The 17,737-nt window shown below is 37.6% G+C and overlaps 1 protein-coding gene across 1 annotated transcript in view; it reads left to right on the top strand.

Annotated features, from left to right (window-relative positions):
- Positions 1-17,737, top strand: part of frs2b (fibroblast growth factor receptor substrate 2b) — a 34,823-nt gene that overhangs the window by 5,214 nt on the left and 11,872 nt on the right. The window contains exons 2-6 of the mRNA XM_079859891.1: positions 3,137-3,244; positions 6,540-6,628; positions 6,749-6,935; positions 8,538-8,696; positions 14,527-14,696. Coding sequence (XP_079716017.1) covers positions 3,214-3,244; positions 6,540-6,628; positions 6,749-6,935; positions 8,538-8,696; positions 14,527-14,696 — 636 coding nt within the window. The 5' untranslated portion in view covers positions 3,137-3,213. The remainder of the gene's footprint in view (positions 1-3,136; positions 3,245-6,539; positions 6,629-6,748; positions 6,936-8,537; positions 8,697-14,526; positions 14,697-17,737) is intronic.

Consider the following 17,737-nt stretch of genomic DNA (forward strand, 5'->3'; position numbering starts at 1 on the left):
ACGTTAATTTTAGTGATCTCCTAAAAGATGAAGTCGAACATCATTAGTGCCGACGTGAATAATAATCTTAGAGAATTTACGATTAGCATTAGCCAGCACTTTTACATTTTCTTTGATGTCAGGCGCTCTGGCTCCCGGCAAACATGTGACTATGGTGGACGGTGTCTCTATTTTCACATTCCGTGTAATAGAATCGCCAATAACTAGGGCACATTCAACAGAACTCTCAGTGGGTGTTTCACTGAGTGGGGAGAATCTATTTCTTATGGTAATCGGAACGGAAGAACGGTGTTTTGTCCCGCGACTACAGCGTCTCACGGTCACCCAGTTGCCCTGCTGCACGGCCTACAGCCGGAACCCAACAATCTACGGGGCTCGCTAAGCTAGTCGCATCCAAAGCAGTATCTAAAGTCCATGCATTCTTACTATCCTCAATTAAATTTTGGATGTGTGTCTGTAGTTCTGAAATCTTCTCTGCCAGTACTGACAGAGAAGGCTATGCTATACATGTGACACGAAGTGCAAGTGACATTAACAGGAGAAGACATTACTCACCATGTTTGTTGACTGATCCTACTTACCACAGTTGTTTGATAGACTCGTAAAAGCACGAGCGTGCGCGAAAAAAAAAAAAGATGGTAAACACAGATGGCAGGTTAACAAGCTAGCAAGATACTTGCGTGTTGTGCTAGCGATAATGATTTAGATAAAAGCTAGCTATGTCAGATTAATGTGATAGGCAATATGTAAGGGATAATGTACATCCAGCCGGTGGTTCTCTCAAAATAACCCCTGACAGGGTGATGAGGTTCGCGTTGGGGTCTTAATCAGGTCTTAATAAGTAAATAATTAATTAGACACGAAATATTGATCTGAGTTGAAATATTTTATTAAGTCTTTAAACGCAAAGCTTCCGCGGAGAGCAATTGCTAGCGCGGCAAGTTCAAACTAGACAGACATTTAAGAGATACGGTATACAGTCATACCACTGAAGCTGCGTTTGTATGAAATAAGAGAGCGAGTCCACGATACTGGATAGCATAATTAAATAACTGTACACCAAATATTGATTCGACTGAGTTTTAATACTTTATTAGCTCACCAAATACAAAACTTCCACGAAGAAAAAACGCTCCTAGCAGGCGTAGCACTGCTGACTTCAGTGACCCGGATGAGCCTGCGTTTCTGTTTTCAGCGGCTGTTATCTGGGAAAAACTTACCGCTTGATGGCGCGATTCACCGATCAGAATCGAGTATTCCACAGAGCCGTGTAATAATAGACTATATCTAATATATGTTGATGAGTAAGTTATATTTAGCAATATAAACAAAAAGGAATGATAGTAAATAGAGATTCAAAACAGAAAGCTATACAGAGCTTACAGACGCAAACCAGCAGCAAGGCAGACGGGAGCAATCGATCAGCAGCAAGGCAGACAGACATCTAAATTAATGACATTAGTTATAAGTCTATTTACTCTAAAATGTTTTGCAGTTTGTAATTGTGAAGGTTAAACAAGTATCTGTAAAAACAATCTAAGTTAGAATGCTGTGTTTTCCCTCAATTTCTAAAGTTTTAGGTCATAAAGATCAAAGGCGCGGCAAAAGATTTTTATTTTTTAAAGATTTTTTTTTTATTCATATAAAGATATATATTTTTTTTAGAATGAGTTTTAATATCATGGTATCAAATGCGTGCATGTGAGAAGTGAATTTCTTTATGAAAATATGTCAGGAATGCTTCATTTTCTAAACCATTTTTTTCTATTAAGAAAGCTCACCTCTACCTCCTGCCAGATGCTTGTTCTCACAACTTAAAGGCTACATACACACTCAGCTAAATTCAGTTGCCAGTTCACCTTTAGTGCTTAATCCTGTTCTGTACACACAGTTTAGTAATCTAAGGTAATCTATAAATATAACATTATAATAATAATATATATATTTCACAGAAAATTATTTGATGAAATACTGCATGGTTACCTGACATCCAGGCAGCCTATTACTATAAATCATTAGAAAGGTCTAAGGATTTATTATAAAATATTATATAAATAATTATAAAAATCAGAATAATTTCTTAATTATTGTCTGGAGGTATTCAAAATCAAGAATGACTCTGTCTTAAATATGAAATATGAGCCTCTTATGCATCCAATGTGGTGGGAAAAACCTGCACATTGGAGAAAAACATATGGATTGTCATATACATTTCTTAGTTTGGAGAGAAGGATTACTTTTCCTATTTTTTTACCCTGAATTGGATGGAGTGAGCATTACTAAGCGCTTTACACATGTCTGTTTCATTCATACTGGAAGCCATTTATATGACAGGTCCACTTAATAGTTTTGCCCATGGCTCAGTTTACTGTATTTACAAGGTATAATTCACCCAAAAATGTAAATTCAAAAACATCATTCAAATCACCATGTCACATTTAGTTTTAGAAGTATGATTATTCAAAGCATTATAGATGGTTTATTCTTATTTGTATAGAGCACTAATAGCGGGAGAGGCGGGACATAGCGAGCACCATTAGAGTGCGCGGCTTGTCTGTGTAAAGCCGGGGACACGCTTAGCCACTGTAAGGCCGATTATGAATGTAATTTGATACTTATGACTGATCATGCCCAAACACCGAGTCAGAGACAGTTGCATTCAGTCGGTGTTTACAGTCGGTGTTTAAAATCTGCTCCAGTCATTGGAAACAGAAAACTTAGAATTCAGCTAGTCGTTAATGCACACTTAACACACTTAACAACTAGCTGAAACACACTTACAGACTGTTTCCAAAGACTGGAGCAGATTTTAATCACCGACTGTGAACAACCGACTGAATGCAACTGTCGCTGACTCGGCGCGTTTGGGCATGATCGGTCATACCTATCAAATTACATTCATAATTGGCCTTACAGTTATTAAGTGTGTCCCCGGCTTCAGTGTGTCCCGCGAGTTTACAGAGTTTCAGTGACATTGACCCAACAAACACAAGCAGAGTGAACACACTGACCCAACAAAACCGAACAACTGTGTTTGAGGGAGGTTGTTGTGGCAATGTTAATTGGCCCCTATACAGTAAAGAGTGCTGTACATATGAAAATGTTTCTTATTTGATTTGTTTTTTCAACATTACAGAAGTGCTTCAGACGCAGCTGTCACATCTGAAAACCCTTTCTGCATTTAGAGAATGACTGTTTGCTTCGGGCTGGGGAATGAACCAGGAACCCTGGTGGCTGGATCTGGGTAAGAACTGTCATTTCACTCTTTTAAGGGGTCATGCTTCATAATTTATAATCCATAATTTAAAGAAATTGGTCATTGTCTGCTCTGTGTTTGCCCTTCTGTTTTAAACACTTAGTTTTAGGGTCATATTTCCTTTAAATGCCCACTGCTATGCTTGCGTAACAGCTTAGGAAATATTAAACTAGGTTTAACAGATAAAGCAATATAATTATAATGGTAGATCATCCGTGTGATCTGACATTACTGTTGGGTCCAATATACTGGTCACTATTATTGCAACTGTATGTGATTTATTACAGTACGATAACTCAGAAAATATCACGGTTTCACAGCATTACACGGTTATTATTATTATCATTCACAATAACCTTTAAATTAATGATAACAGAAGGGCTTTTATACCGCTGCAAAAAACTTTTCCCCCATAAAATATGTGGATAATGTGAAAATAATGATAAGAATGTATACACTTGCAAAATAAATGCAGTTTTCTGTGCCCTCGTTCACACACTCAGAGCCGTCTCTAACAGCTTGCAAGTACCGAATTGAGTTATTATAAAACGGATTGGTTAATTATAATTGGTTGAGCCACATTCTAAGTCGTTGTAAATTAATCACAAGCATACACATCATTACATTAATAAAGCAACCTTTCTGCTTCTGAAGAACTATACTGCTTGGCGGAAGAATTATATTTTTTATCAATAGCATTAGCCTATATTTTATTTTTTGAAAGCTTGCCAGGTATGTGAAATAACCGTTTTATAAAAGCAATAAGCCCGTGAAGCCATGGTTTACAGTGAATTTAGAACACAGAGAAAATCACTCTCTGGTCTTGACTGAGTAACTTTTTCAACTTTAATTGTAAGGATTAATCTGTATTTATTTATAGAGTATTCCAGTGTTATTTTATATTTGATTTCTTTATTCATTTTCTGTAGTATTTCTGTACCTGAAAAACTTACAGCACTGTTTATTTCATTTGTTTCTTTATTTATATGGATTGTGCTATATGGATATGTGCTATTGCTTGTAATTAGTTCATATTTTATTTATAGTTTATATTTTTATAAATTCAATTCAAAGTTTGAAATCAAGCTTTCTTGTACTGTGTGTAAGCTATTGCAACAAAATGACTTCATGCCATCATCTAGAGTTGTGCGCTTTTACATTTTTGTATATTCCTAACAATATAAATATGAATCAACACATAATTCTATAAATTGTAAAAACATAAATACTTTGAGTGAGGAAACTGAGTGAGATCATTTAACCCTCTGGGGTCTGGGGTGTTTTTGGGGTCCTTGAGATGTTCTGACATGCCCTGACATTTGTGCTTTTTTCAGTTGCTTATAAACATATTAATGGCAAAAAAAAATTACACACTATTTAGCACAAACAGGGCTACCATAATATGTGAGCAACAAGAATGTACATGTCTGCATTTTTGAGAGAATAATGTTTATGCGTGGTTATTGAAAAAACTAAAAACTAAAGTTTCTGAAATAAGGCCACAAAACACATACTAAATATGTGGCAATAAGACTTTTGACTAATGGATTTCATCGCCTAGTGTTTTTTCTTCAAAATGATATGAAAATCATCCTGCCTAATCATTCACAAAAAAACGATACATTGATTTTAGTTTTGTGAAACACTTTTAGTTTGGAAAGCCAATATGCGGATGGGGCGTAAACGCTCCAACAGCATCATGCATATGTAGTAGTTCACACCTGGTGAGACTACGTCCCTGCATACTTAATGAGCCATTCATTCAGGTGACGTGTCACCTATAGCTAACTTAAATATACAAGCTTCATAAAAATGATCATTCTAGGAGAAAATTTCAGATGGCATTTAGAGGCTTTTGCATCTGAACTCTTCATACACACACACATATATATATGCATGCACATACATACTTTATAATCTTTTCAAAACTAGTCAACGTCTTTCAAAACTAAAGTATACATTTTATCATACGTATTTCAAAGTAAAGGATTCATTAGTTAGTTGATGACTTTATTTTTGACAAAACACATACAGTATATAGCCTATTCCTCATCTCAGTATAGCAATAGAGTTTGCTAAAAGCTGTTCATTCAATACAGCAGTATTTGAAAATCGATCATATTTTGTAAAATTACATTTATATTTGCATTTATGTCAAAACCTAGACACTTTTAAACATCAAAAGGACATTTATTAATATGTATTCGTGTCAAAATGACAAATAAACAGATTTTCCTATTCAATTTTGCATGGAAACGCTTCCAAGACGCTTGCGTGTCGCGTGAAAAATAGGCGTCGGTTCTATTTCTAGAATGCACGCGTTTTCCACGCGGCTCGTGCCGCGCCTGAGACGCGCGTCTCACACAGGCAGTATGCAAACTCTAAACTGTTAACATGGATGGGAGCCGAAATAAAAACGGACACGCCACGCAGCTGAGACGCTTACGCCACGCATCCAGTGTTTCACCGGCCTTATCCAGCGGATGTGGGCGTTTCACAGGTTTGTATGGATCGCCTCACATTTGCGTTTGAATAGCGCGGTCTCCGTAGGCGGAGTCACATTAAAACTTAATTAGCTGAGATGAGAACGACTGACATCTCTCTCTTTACATACATATTATATAAACTGTGAATATTTGTTTTTTATAAAAATTACTTCATTTGAAAGAAGATAATTCAAGCTTCATGCCTGTGTGACTGTATGCCTGTTTGACTGAGTATTCGCTGAGTTACAGTTCATTTTCGGACGCGTTTCAGAATTGACTTCACTGACGGAGAGTAGGCAGAACTCGCATCATGTTTATTTTTCTTTATTTGGCGAAAAGCATAACACTTTGTTTTTATTATGAGCATACACAAAAAAAAAACACACTAAACAGGATCGATTGATGTATAACACAAGCATATAAGATAAAAATTAATATTTTTTATTTTTTGCACTCATACGAAAAAAAACGAGCCTATCGCGCCGGCGCGATAGCCGACCTCAGGGGGTTAAAAAATGTTTAACAGATGAACATATCGCACACTCCTCCTATTGGCCATTTTAAAAAATGGATGAGTTCTTTGATATGTCCCATCCCAACTTCACGTTTCAATCAGAAATGCATAAACACGTAGATGAAAACTGTGCCTATCAAGCCAATCCACAGGACTTGAAGAACAAATTAATAGCACCATGCAGATTAGTAACAATCCACATTTCCTGTTTTCCCTTTTACTGTCAAAATTGATTTGTGCTTCAGGCCAGTTGTACACTGCTAAATTTTGTGTTGTGCTTTAGGTATCAAATGGTCTGAAGAAGCCATGGGAAGCTGTTTTAGCTGTCCAGATAAAGAATCAATCCCTGACAATCACCAGAGTAAATTTAAGGTCAGTATCTTTCAGCATAATTGCATTACATTATAATGATCTTGCTTGTGGTGGGTTGGCTTTGTTTGTTTGCTGAGTCCATTTGGTTGTGTTGAGTTTGGTTTGGTTGGGTGTGTTCAGGTGGTGAATGTGGATGATGACGGGAATGAGCTGGGAGCAGGAATCATGGAGCTGACGGAGGATGAGCTGGTCCTACGCACACGGAAATGTGATGCTGTCAAGTGGCCTTACCTGTGCCTGCGTCGCTATGGCTACGATTCAAATCTCTTCTCATTTGAGAGTGGCCGTCGTTGTCAGACAGGTCAAGGTAAAGCTAAAATCTCCCATACCATACGCTCTGGCACATCATACTTAAATAAAATTACAAGTTTTTAAGAATATTTATTGTGAGACTTGGAAATAATTAGTACAGGCATTTCAGCCATTTGAAGGCATCCAAATTGAGGTCTGATCACCAGCTCTTTGCACAGTTTATTAATATACGACTGTTAACATTTGAACCCATGCTTTCAAAAGGATGAGCTTGAGAGCGTTTGCATGCTTGATCAGGTAAGTCCGACTTGATGTGCTCCCAACATTTAGATTCAACACTGCAGCTTCTTGCAGGATTAGCAAATGTTGGCTTTCCTGATAAGTATCAGAATAATGCTACATGTTTTGTGTTGTGTTTGTTTGTCCATCATAAGGTGTATTAGAGCTGCACGATTCTGGATACATTTTTTAGTTTCAAACATAGATCATGAATCTCCCACGATTCTGAACAAACAACTAAACAAAATATCCAGGGATGTGATTCTTTCGGATTAATCCGGAATTCTGGTTATACCAGGCTAAAATCATGACCCACGTGAATCATGCAGATCAGTAATAAAAAAAATGGAGGGGGGAGGGTGGGTTGGGGTTCACTGTCCGCAGCACAGTAGAAAGCCAAGTGTGCACTGGTGGTCAGATGCTGGTCAACATCACAAGACTGACCAGTGAGTAAAATTATGGTTCGTACGGTCATGAAAAACCTGGAAAGGTTTTGGAAAAATAAATAAACCCAGAAAGTTGTGGAAAAGTCATGGAAATGTATTTAAAAAAATGTATATAATAAAATATATTTAAGTGATAATATTGGTTAAACAATCTACATTACTTCACGTTCGTTCGATCCATCCGACTGCAGCATTTCCTTCAAATTTCGTTTTGCAGCGTTGAGCATTATAATCAATCGACACGTTTCCATTGAGATAGTCATCACTGAAGCGAAAAGTTTTGTTCAGTGCGCGTTCCTTCTGACTGAATCCTGACTGAAACTCGCAGATTCTCCCATCATAAACAACAAAGTGCAGATTCGATGTAAGAGATTCATGTCGCAGTGTTGTCAGTTTCTGTGATTTTAATGTGAGTTTTGTGAGAACTCGCACTTGACCCAAGTTATGGACAGCAATCACTCCTGGCACTGCCTATCTATTGCACGAGTTCATGCTTTTATTTCATGCTTATCATGCTGATAAGAGTATGTGTAGTCTTCATTTTATAATGCGTAAAAAGCATTAATATAATTCATAAATTTAGGAATAATGATAATGTGTAGTTGAAAAGAATGTGTTTTTTTTATACCATACCTATATAAGTTACTGCTCTCTCTTGGTCAATGCAAATTTGAATATTCCATTGTGATTTTGTCAAAAGTTTAATAGACATAGGTTAATTGTTGTCATTTATAAATGAGATTGCCTGGGTGTTTAATCGAGATTGCGATCTTTTAGCGCTTAATCGTGCAGCTCTAAGGTGTATGTATTAGAATATTGTTTTATTATGCCACCATGTATGCAACAGTTAGTGTCCACTTTTGGTCTTTTTTTGGTAATCTGTTACAGCAGCACAGCAAGTGTTTTTAACCGTTTGTGTTCACAATCTGCAGGGATATTTGCCTTCAAGTGTTCACGTGCTGAAGAGATTTTCAACATGCTGCAGGACATCATGCATAATAACAGCATCAGCGTAGTAGAGGAGCCGGTGTTTGAGCCCACCCTCACACAAGCTGAACCAGACCTTCCTCTCACACCACACACACCAACCAGTATGTCTGCACATCATTCATTCATCAACATTTAATCAGAGCTCTGAACAGAAAAGTGACTTTGTACAGCTCCACCACCTGACCTAAGTTCTATAAAACACTCAAAACAGGTTTGGTTCTCCAGACTTGGGTTTGGATGTTAAACTAAATACTAGACCTGCACGATTCTGGATAAATTGACAGTCACGATTCTTTCGTTTAAAATAGAGATCATGATTCTGAACAAACAAAACAAAATAACGTAGCTATTTTACGAAGTTAATGTAGAGGTTCTAACAAAATGTTAATTGCTGCTGTCTGTTTAAAAAATATTTAATTAAATCGAATTCATTAGTTATTTATTTTTTAAATCGGTTTGATTGATTCAACGACTCACTCATAAAGACTTCTTGTTTCTTTTCTGAATGAATCAGTGTTTTTGAACATCTTTTGAATGAATGATTCAATGACAAATAATTTTTCAAATACAAGCCACCTTCTGGCATAACAATGTAATTGATGATACAATCTTTATTTTAAGTGTTATGTTACTTACAAAAGGTGATTGACTCTATTTTGATAACTACCATAGACATTAGTGTTTATGTTCGAACTATAAACCTTTATACCAGTACTTAATAATTAGAATTATTGTAAGACAGAAATAATGATACTCTGTGATTGAAAAGACTGTTTGTGAAACTGTTTCATATCTGTACATGTCAAAATGTTTAATAGATATCTAGCTGAATCGTTGTCATTTAGAATCAAGATCGTATGGGTATTTGAGTCAAGATCTCAATCTTTAAACGATTAATGTACAGCTCTATTAAATACAGAAAAATCTTTTCAAAATATTGCCAAGATCTTGAAGAGTAGCAATAGTTATTTTAGAAGCTGGTCTTTTCTATAACTTACTGGGTGAATCTCATCAAACTTTTGTAGCTCTAAAAATATAAAAAAAGAAAATAAGTATATTTTACTTAGAAGTATTTTTAAGACCGTTAAGATTTCTGCATTGTGACATTCCAATTTTCATTATCGTAATGTAAAAATAAATTTCATTACAGCAACAAAAAAATATTTAAATTGTAAAGTACTGTATATCATGGTATTTTTATGTATTGTTTAATTTATAATTATTTGCATAGATACAAAAATATTGTAATGCAGGAATGAAAGATGATCTGCTGATTAGTAGAGCACTCCATGGCCCTGTTCACACCTAGTATTAAGATGCGTTTTGATTGATCGGATCACAAATGGACGACACTAAATACAGGTGTAAATGGGGTTTACAATGTTTTGAGCTAGTTCCAGAGGTAGACGAAAACACATTCAACCGGATTGCTTCAGGTGTTCGGAAACCGCCTGCTTAATGCGTAAACATAACGGGAAGCAGCTAGCCAGACTGGATGTAAACTGTCGGCTGGAGTTCCAAGTTTGGTTTGAAGACGTACCAAGCACAATGTTCTCTCAGCATTCCTGATTTATAACACAAACTAACAGCGTTCGGCGTGAATTTGCTGCTATCAGAGGAGAAACGAAAGCTGCTGCTCTCCGTATGTTTTTTCGTCGTCTCCGTGTGTGTTCATATGTAAAAAAAAATTGTTAAAAAAAAAAAAAATCCATTAAAGGTAGGGTAGGTAGGAATTTTATAAAAAACTTTTTTCCAAATTTGTTTAAACTTTCTATATATATCAATACATAATTAAAATGTAAGTACTCTGAAAAAAAAGAGTATAAAAATCGAGTGACTCTAGACCGTTTAATCTGCATTAAACACAGCTCATTATTTCCATTCGGGGTGAAACAAAGGATTGGCTTAGGCGACTGTCACTCTCTCTCGCAACCATGGCAACCACCCTTTTGCCACGGGATCTGCCCACTTGCGCGCCCACGTTTGATTTGAGGAATTCAAGAGGCACGGAACCTAGGAATAGCAAAACAATGGCAGAGAAAGAGCAATCAAAATTCACATTACCGGCATATGCAGTTAGCGAAGGCAAAAAAGGAAGACAGTACTAGAAAAGGTAATGAACAAAAAGTCTTTGGATAAACAAAGAAATAAAACGCGTGTCAGTATCGCCGTGGCTTTCCAGCGACCATCCCGTCCTCGGCCTCTACTTCCTCGGACCCTAGTTGCACGCCACGGCCTCTTGCACGACCTCCTCTGCTTAGCCCTCGACCACGGACCTGTCCTCGAGCTGACGATGCGGTACTTGTCTCTGGAGTGTAGTCCTCATCAGAGTCAACAATGTTTTCATCATGTAAACTCTTACATGCAGATAGAGGTGGGAGATATAGCCTATCGTTTAGACGATAATATCCAAATTGTTGTCTGGACGATATGCAAAATTGGGATATCGAATATTTCATAATTTGTACAATCTGACCCCCCAAACATGAAAAGAGCTGAAAGAAGTTAAAGAGAAAACAAATAACGCACACTATAACATTCTAAACAATTATATGCAGCGATTTTTAAATACTGTAGGGCAGTACTATTCCCGGAAGCAACCTCCGATGGTCCCGTGTCGTCAAAAACGCACATTCATACGTAAATTCGAAATAGTGCGTGCAGAAGCACATGCGCAAAACCGTTTTGTAAAATGATATATGAATTATTTTTATTTGATCATATGTCATTTTACAAAAGGACATTTTACAAACCTACGTTTTGCGCATGTGCTCCTGCACGCACTTTTCCAGTCACAACACAGCAATCAGAGGAGGACGCGCTGAAAACTGTAGGCTAATGCTGTTCTCTTCCTTCATAACTCGTACTGAGAAGGTTTGAGTTGCAAAGGAATTTGTGACTGTTTCACCTGTTCAACCACATCAAAGTTTCGTAATTAGTAAGTCCGTGCTTTTTCTCTTTTTGTTCTTATGTGCTGAAGGGCCGCTGTGCCTTGGTGAAACGGTGTTTGTAGCCTACGTGAAGAGCTCTTTTCCAAAACGCCATAAACCTAAAAAGCTGCCTCAAAGAACCAGCAAAAGTAATGATTATGAATATGTAAAATATTGCAATAAAACATTTTATTTGTTTATTAATTTCTGTGTCGGCTGCAAAGATGAAGTTGACGATAGGCTATTGACTCGCGATCTTCGCAGTAGGCTAGTGAACGCACCGGAGAAATGCACATTTATTACATAGTTTTATTTTATTTTTGGATGGTTTTGTTTAGAACCAGATTTCTGTAAATATATTTCACATTTTTTAGGCCTGTGAGGCGAGGTGATGATATAATCTCCAGTTCAAGCACCTTATGTTGTGATTGATAGCCTATATTTACTTTTATGTATTAAATCCAGGAAATTGGTTAATGAAAAAAATATTAAAATTAAGATACAATTAATACAAAACGAAATTCGTTTTAAAGAAAGGCTTTGTGCTTTCTGTTTTGAGGTCTCTGTGAAAGTTTGAAAGTCTTAGTGCCGCTTTCAGAGCGCTCGCGTCCATAATGGAGAACTGTCACGTAATATTGTTTTTTTTCCTCATAAATGCAAACACGAAAAAATAAAAGACAAAAGACTTTTTTAAAAAGACAAACCATACATTTTTGAAAAAAAAAAAGATGGATTTATAGCGTTTTGGGGAAAAAATTTATGGATTTATAGCGTTTTGAAAATATATTTTTTTACTTTGATTTGATCATCAACAATATTGTTGTTTGATTTAATAATCACTGTTGCAAGAAGTGCCTAGTTAAGTTTTTTTTTTTGTAAGTGGAAAAAGTAGGGGCTACCACAGATTCTGTTTAGTTAGCTCCTTTATTGTTTTTTCTATAGTCTACAATAACAGGTCAAATGCAGCAAGTCAAAAGACCAACTGGACCTTCTTTGCCAGTTTGCACACATTTCTTTGAAGGATGGCAAAAATATCGCCTGAATATCGATATCCAATATCGAGATATTGGAAAAAAATATCGAGATATTCATTTTTGTCAATATCTCCCACCCCTACATGCAGAACACCATATATGTTATGAATCTTACACGAAATTCATCTTCATCACAATGTAACTGATGGTAATGGAAAAACGTGTATCAATGCAACCTGTTTTTAGCTTTGCCTTATAGATATAACTAGCTCGTTAGCGAATCAAAAAATATATATTTTAAACTTTACCAATATCAATATGCTAGCTTGATAGTGAGTACTAAAATACATCTTATTTGTTTATATTCATAATGATAAAGTTAGATTTTTTTATTACAATTGATTCTGACATGATGTCACTACATGCACTGTGCTCCTTCCTCTCCGCTCGTCTAAGGTAAATAATGCGTCTTCCAGCTCAGCGGTCGGAGTCGCGCGTTCATGTGTTTTGGGGGCGTGGCTTTGGAAGGAGCCCAGAAGGGAGGGGGTGGAGTGAATGGAAATAATGAGCTGTCTTTAAAACAGTCGTGAGAGGTCTACAGACACTCGATTTTTATACTTTCTTTTTCAGAGTACTTACATTTTAATTATGTATTGATATATAAATAAAGTTTAAACAAATTTGGAAAATACGTTTTTTAGACAATTCCTACCCTACCTTTAAATCGAAAGATCTGAGAAAAAAAAAGAAAAAAAAACAACATACATTTACCCGCCCATAGATCCTCTCCTCGATGAAATCAGGACAGAAGTGGTTGAAAGTGGACAAAAGAGACGGATTAAAACTCCAGGTGTAAACAGGAATGTGTCTCCCTCGTCCACTTGTGATCTGATCGACCAAAACGGCAGTGTAAATTAATACCAGGTGTAAAAACAGGGCCTGTGATCTAAGCTGGGTGTGTCCAATAAGGGAAAAATCCAAAATGTACAGTGCTGGAAGGCTCCAGGAACTAAACAGTTTGAAAACTTTTGCATTATGGTGATGACAAATAAGCATATTTTCCACCCAAATTCTAAAGAAATTGTCAGTCATGGGTCTTACAGAGTTTAGTTTGTAATTCCATTTTAAATGAATCTATTATTCCAATTTAGTTTAGGTTTCCCTCACTAATTGTGAGATTTGATTTAGTTTAGTGTAGTTCAAAAACACATTTATTTTTGAACACTGAATGCATTTTACCTAATTTGAATTTTACCTACTTAATAAATGTCAAATCAGTTGAAATGAGTTCAGTGTTGATTCATTTCAGTTCAATACCTGTGTAAAGTACATCAATTATGAAATGAGTTCAATTCAGCTATAAAGCAGGTCTGCAGAAATCAGTGGTGTCATCATCCAGCTAAGTTGAGTTCTCATCCAGTGGTGTCAATGCTGTCAAATCAGTAATATTACTGAATATTAAGTGTCCTCAGCTAATAAGTGTCTCGTCAACTAATGTTTAGTGGACCAGGGGGCAGCCCTACTTAAATTATCAAACACTACACTATACATTATAATCACATTATAATTATAATGTCAGTATAACCCCAACTCATGAATAAGCATTTTCACTCTGACCAATGAACTCTCTTCTTTATGAAACTCATAAAGTGTTGCCCAGCTGTCAGACCTCCTAAAACATCTGTTGATGTTGCTTTATCAGAACCATCTATAGTGTTAGTGATGTCATGTCTAATAAACCTTTATTTTAGTTAGTTATTTTTATTTCAATTTATTTTCAGTTTGTTGATGCTGAATGTTGCAGATGTATTTAGAGACTTTAGCATTATGTGTGTGTATAAAAATTTACTGATGACTTTCAGTGGTGTGAGTGGAAGTCAATGAACTGCACTGCAAATAAGATCTGTTTACTTGTATGTCAAATGCAGTGTTTAATTGTAAGTAGAATCATATACAAAAATGTAAATAAATGTATATAGATAATACCTTATTTATTTTTTGCTTGTTTGTTTGACTGTTTGCTTTAGCTCCTGGCATCATTCTCCCCACCTTACCAAATGGCAGCTTACGGTATCCCTCATTGGGCGATGCGTCTTCTCACCCCTCTAGTCGGCATCCATCTGTGGGGAGCACATGCCTTCCCTCACTGGGCGAGGAGTCCACACACCCTCTCTTAGCTGCGGAAGAGGCTGTAAGGGTAGGTGGAAATGGAATATCTAGAGGCAGCAGATTATTTTTCATCAATAACTTGGAAAATTTAATTATTAACAAAACATAGTGGATGTTTTTTAATGAATAATGTGTTATTTCCTTTTGCCTTTTTAAGGCCTAACCAGTCTCAGACCCTATTCACAATGACAGTGATTTAAAGGGGATAGTTCACCCAAAAATAAAAATTCTGTCATTAATTACTCACCCTCATGTCGTTCCAAACCCGTAAGACCTTCGCAACACAAATGAAGATATTTTTGATAAAATCCGATGGCTCGGGGGGAGGGGGGGCTCCATTGACAGCTATTTAATTAACACTTAGAAGGCCCAGAAAGTTAGGAAAGACATTGTTAAAATATTCCATGTGACTGCAGTGGTTCAACCTTAATTTTATAAAGCGAGGAGAAAAAAACTAAATAACTTTATTCAACAATTTCTTCTCTTCCGGATCAGTCTCGTGCGTTCACGAGAGCAGCACGACGCATGCGAAACGTCAATGGTCGAGTACAGTCCAGACACGGTGTAATTATTTAAGCTTAATCCACCAAGCTTATCACTAACAAAGCCTAGCAACTAGCTTAGGACATGTTAAGCAGATAGCTTAGGACATGTTAACAGCGGACTAAAACATGCTAGCAAAATGCAAAATAATGCGAGCAACGTGTTAATTCATGTTAGCAATCTGTTAAAACATACTACAAACATGCTTAGACATGTTAGCAACATGTTAATTCATGTTAGAAACATGCTAATTCATGTTAGCAATGTGTTAAACCACTAGCAACATGTTATTTAATGTTAGCAAATCTTGATGTTAAATGTTAAAAACATGTTTGGATGTTACAATGTTACAACAATGCTATTAAAATGTTAATTCATTCTAGCAACATAATAAAACATGTCAGCAATTTGTTAAAACATGTTAGCAACATGTTAAATCATGTTAGCAATGTGTTAAAACGTTACAAGCTTGTTAATTTGTTAGCAAAATGCTAAAACAATCAAGCTGCATGTTAAATCATGTTATCAGTGTGTTAAAACATGTTAACAACATTCTGATTCATGCTAGCAAAGAATCAGCAATGAACTCATCCTAGCAACATGTTAAATCATGTTAGCAATGTGCTAAAACATGTTAAGAGTGTGCTTATTTATGAAACATGCTAACAACAAATGTTAATTCGTTAACAATGTGCTAAAACATGCTAGCAACATGCTAATTCATGCTAGTAACCTGTTAAAGTGCTTGCAACATGCTAATTCACACCAGCAGTGAATTAAAAATGCAACAAACATGTTAGCTAAATATAAAATAATGCTAGACTCATGCTAACAACATGATAAATCATGCAAGGAGGCATTTAAAACGCTCTCGGTTACTAACGTAACCTCGGTTCTCTCTAGATGAGGGAACGAATGTTGCGTAAGCTAGCTTACGCTACGGGAAAATCCCTTTTCTCGAGAATACTGAAGCCAAAAAATGATCCTTAATTTTGTATTAATTTAAAACACATTGCTGCACAGAGCAGACTTAGGCGAGACGGCTCGCGCGCCTATTGGTTGCTCTGCTGCAACCTATCGAGGGACTGCTCGTGACGTAAGTGCCAATGAGGGCGCGGGCGCCCTTGCACGTCACGTCCCGCTAGAATGGGCGTGGCTTATGTCTATAAAGAATATTGGACAGTGAGCGTTATCTGACGACGTGAAGAGGTCGACTTCCGCTCTGCCGAAGCTGTCCCATAGCAGCTGGACTGCCTGAGGGTGAAGGGACCACTCCCCCGGGGGAACGTTGTCCCTGGACAGCATGTCTGGACCCACGTTCAGACAGTCTGGCACGTGAGAGATTTTCTGGCTGGGAGACAGTGAACTCTTGGTCCAGTTGACTTTGAGACCCAGGTTCTCTAGATGACTGAGTAGTAAAGCCATGTGCGTTATCAGTTCTGCCTTTGACTGCGCTAGGATTAGCCAGTAGTCAAAATAGTTTAGCACTCGCATACCCCGTTTTCTCAGGGGAGCGAGCGCCGCGTCCATGCACTTCGTAAATGTACAAGGTGTTAAAAGACAGGCCGAACGGCAGGAGGAGCATCCTTCAGATCCACTGAAATAAACCAGTCCCTCGGGCGAATTTGCACGAGGATTTTTCATAAGAGCTTTGTTCAAACGCCTGAGATCCAGGATGGGTCTGAGACCGCCATCCTTTTGGGCACTAGAAAGTACCGGCTGTAGAAGCCCGACTCGCTCTGAGTCAGAGGGACGGTTTCTACAGCTCCCTTCTTCAGCAGTTTCGCTATTTCGGTGCGAAGTACGTGTGCGCCTTCGTCTTTCACCGTAGTTTCGACCTTGACTCGAAAGCGCGGAGGTCTGCGAGCGAACTGCAGTGAATAGCCTCACTTTATAATGTTCAACACCCATTCTGACACGCCCGGGATATTTTCCCATGCTTCCGCACATAGGGCTAGTGGTAGAATGATATCTGGGCTCTGATCGCTGTGTGTCAGGGATTCAGAAGCGTGATTGGGTTGATGCATTAACACCGTACTTACAGCGCTCACATGGGGCGGGTGCTGCTGACGGCGGCCAGCTGAATCGCACATGACGATCCCGCTAGGGGGAGCGGAGAGTGTACTCTCAAATGGAGCCCTATACGTGTATGTAACACAGGGCGTGCAGTGTTTCTTAGTAAGCACTGAATAGCGGGCGCGCTTCTTACACTTAAAGCACAGTGGGTGTTTGTTGAAGGGAGCCCTAAGTGAGTGTGTGTCACTGAGCGGGCAATGTTTTATGGGTAGGAGTGAACACTGAATAGTGGGCACTTTCCTTACATTGAAACACACGCGGCCTGAGCTGGTTTTATTGATGTGGGCCGTGAATGAGTGAGAGTCACTGAACGGGCCATGCTTATGTGTAGGGGTGAGCACTGGAAAGTGGGCACAATTCCTACATTTATAATACCTTTGGCATAAGCCGGATAATAGACATAATGCTCCTTAGAGATTTATCTGGGTTGTCGTGAAAACGGCGTCAGGG

The sequence above is a fragment of the Squalius cephalus genome (assembly GCF_949319135.1).
Source record: "Squalius cephalus genome assembly, chromosome: 23".
NCBI classification, from domain to species: Eukaryota; Metazoa; Chordata; class Actinopteri; order Cypriniformes; family Leuciscidae; genus Squalius; species Squalius cephalus.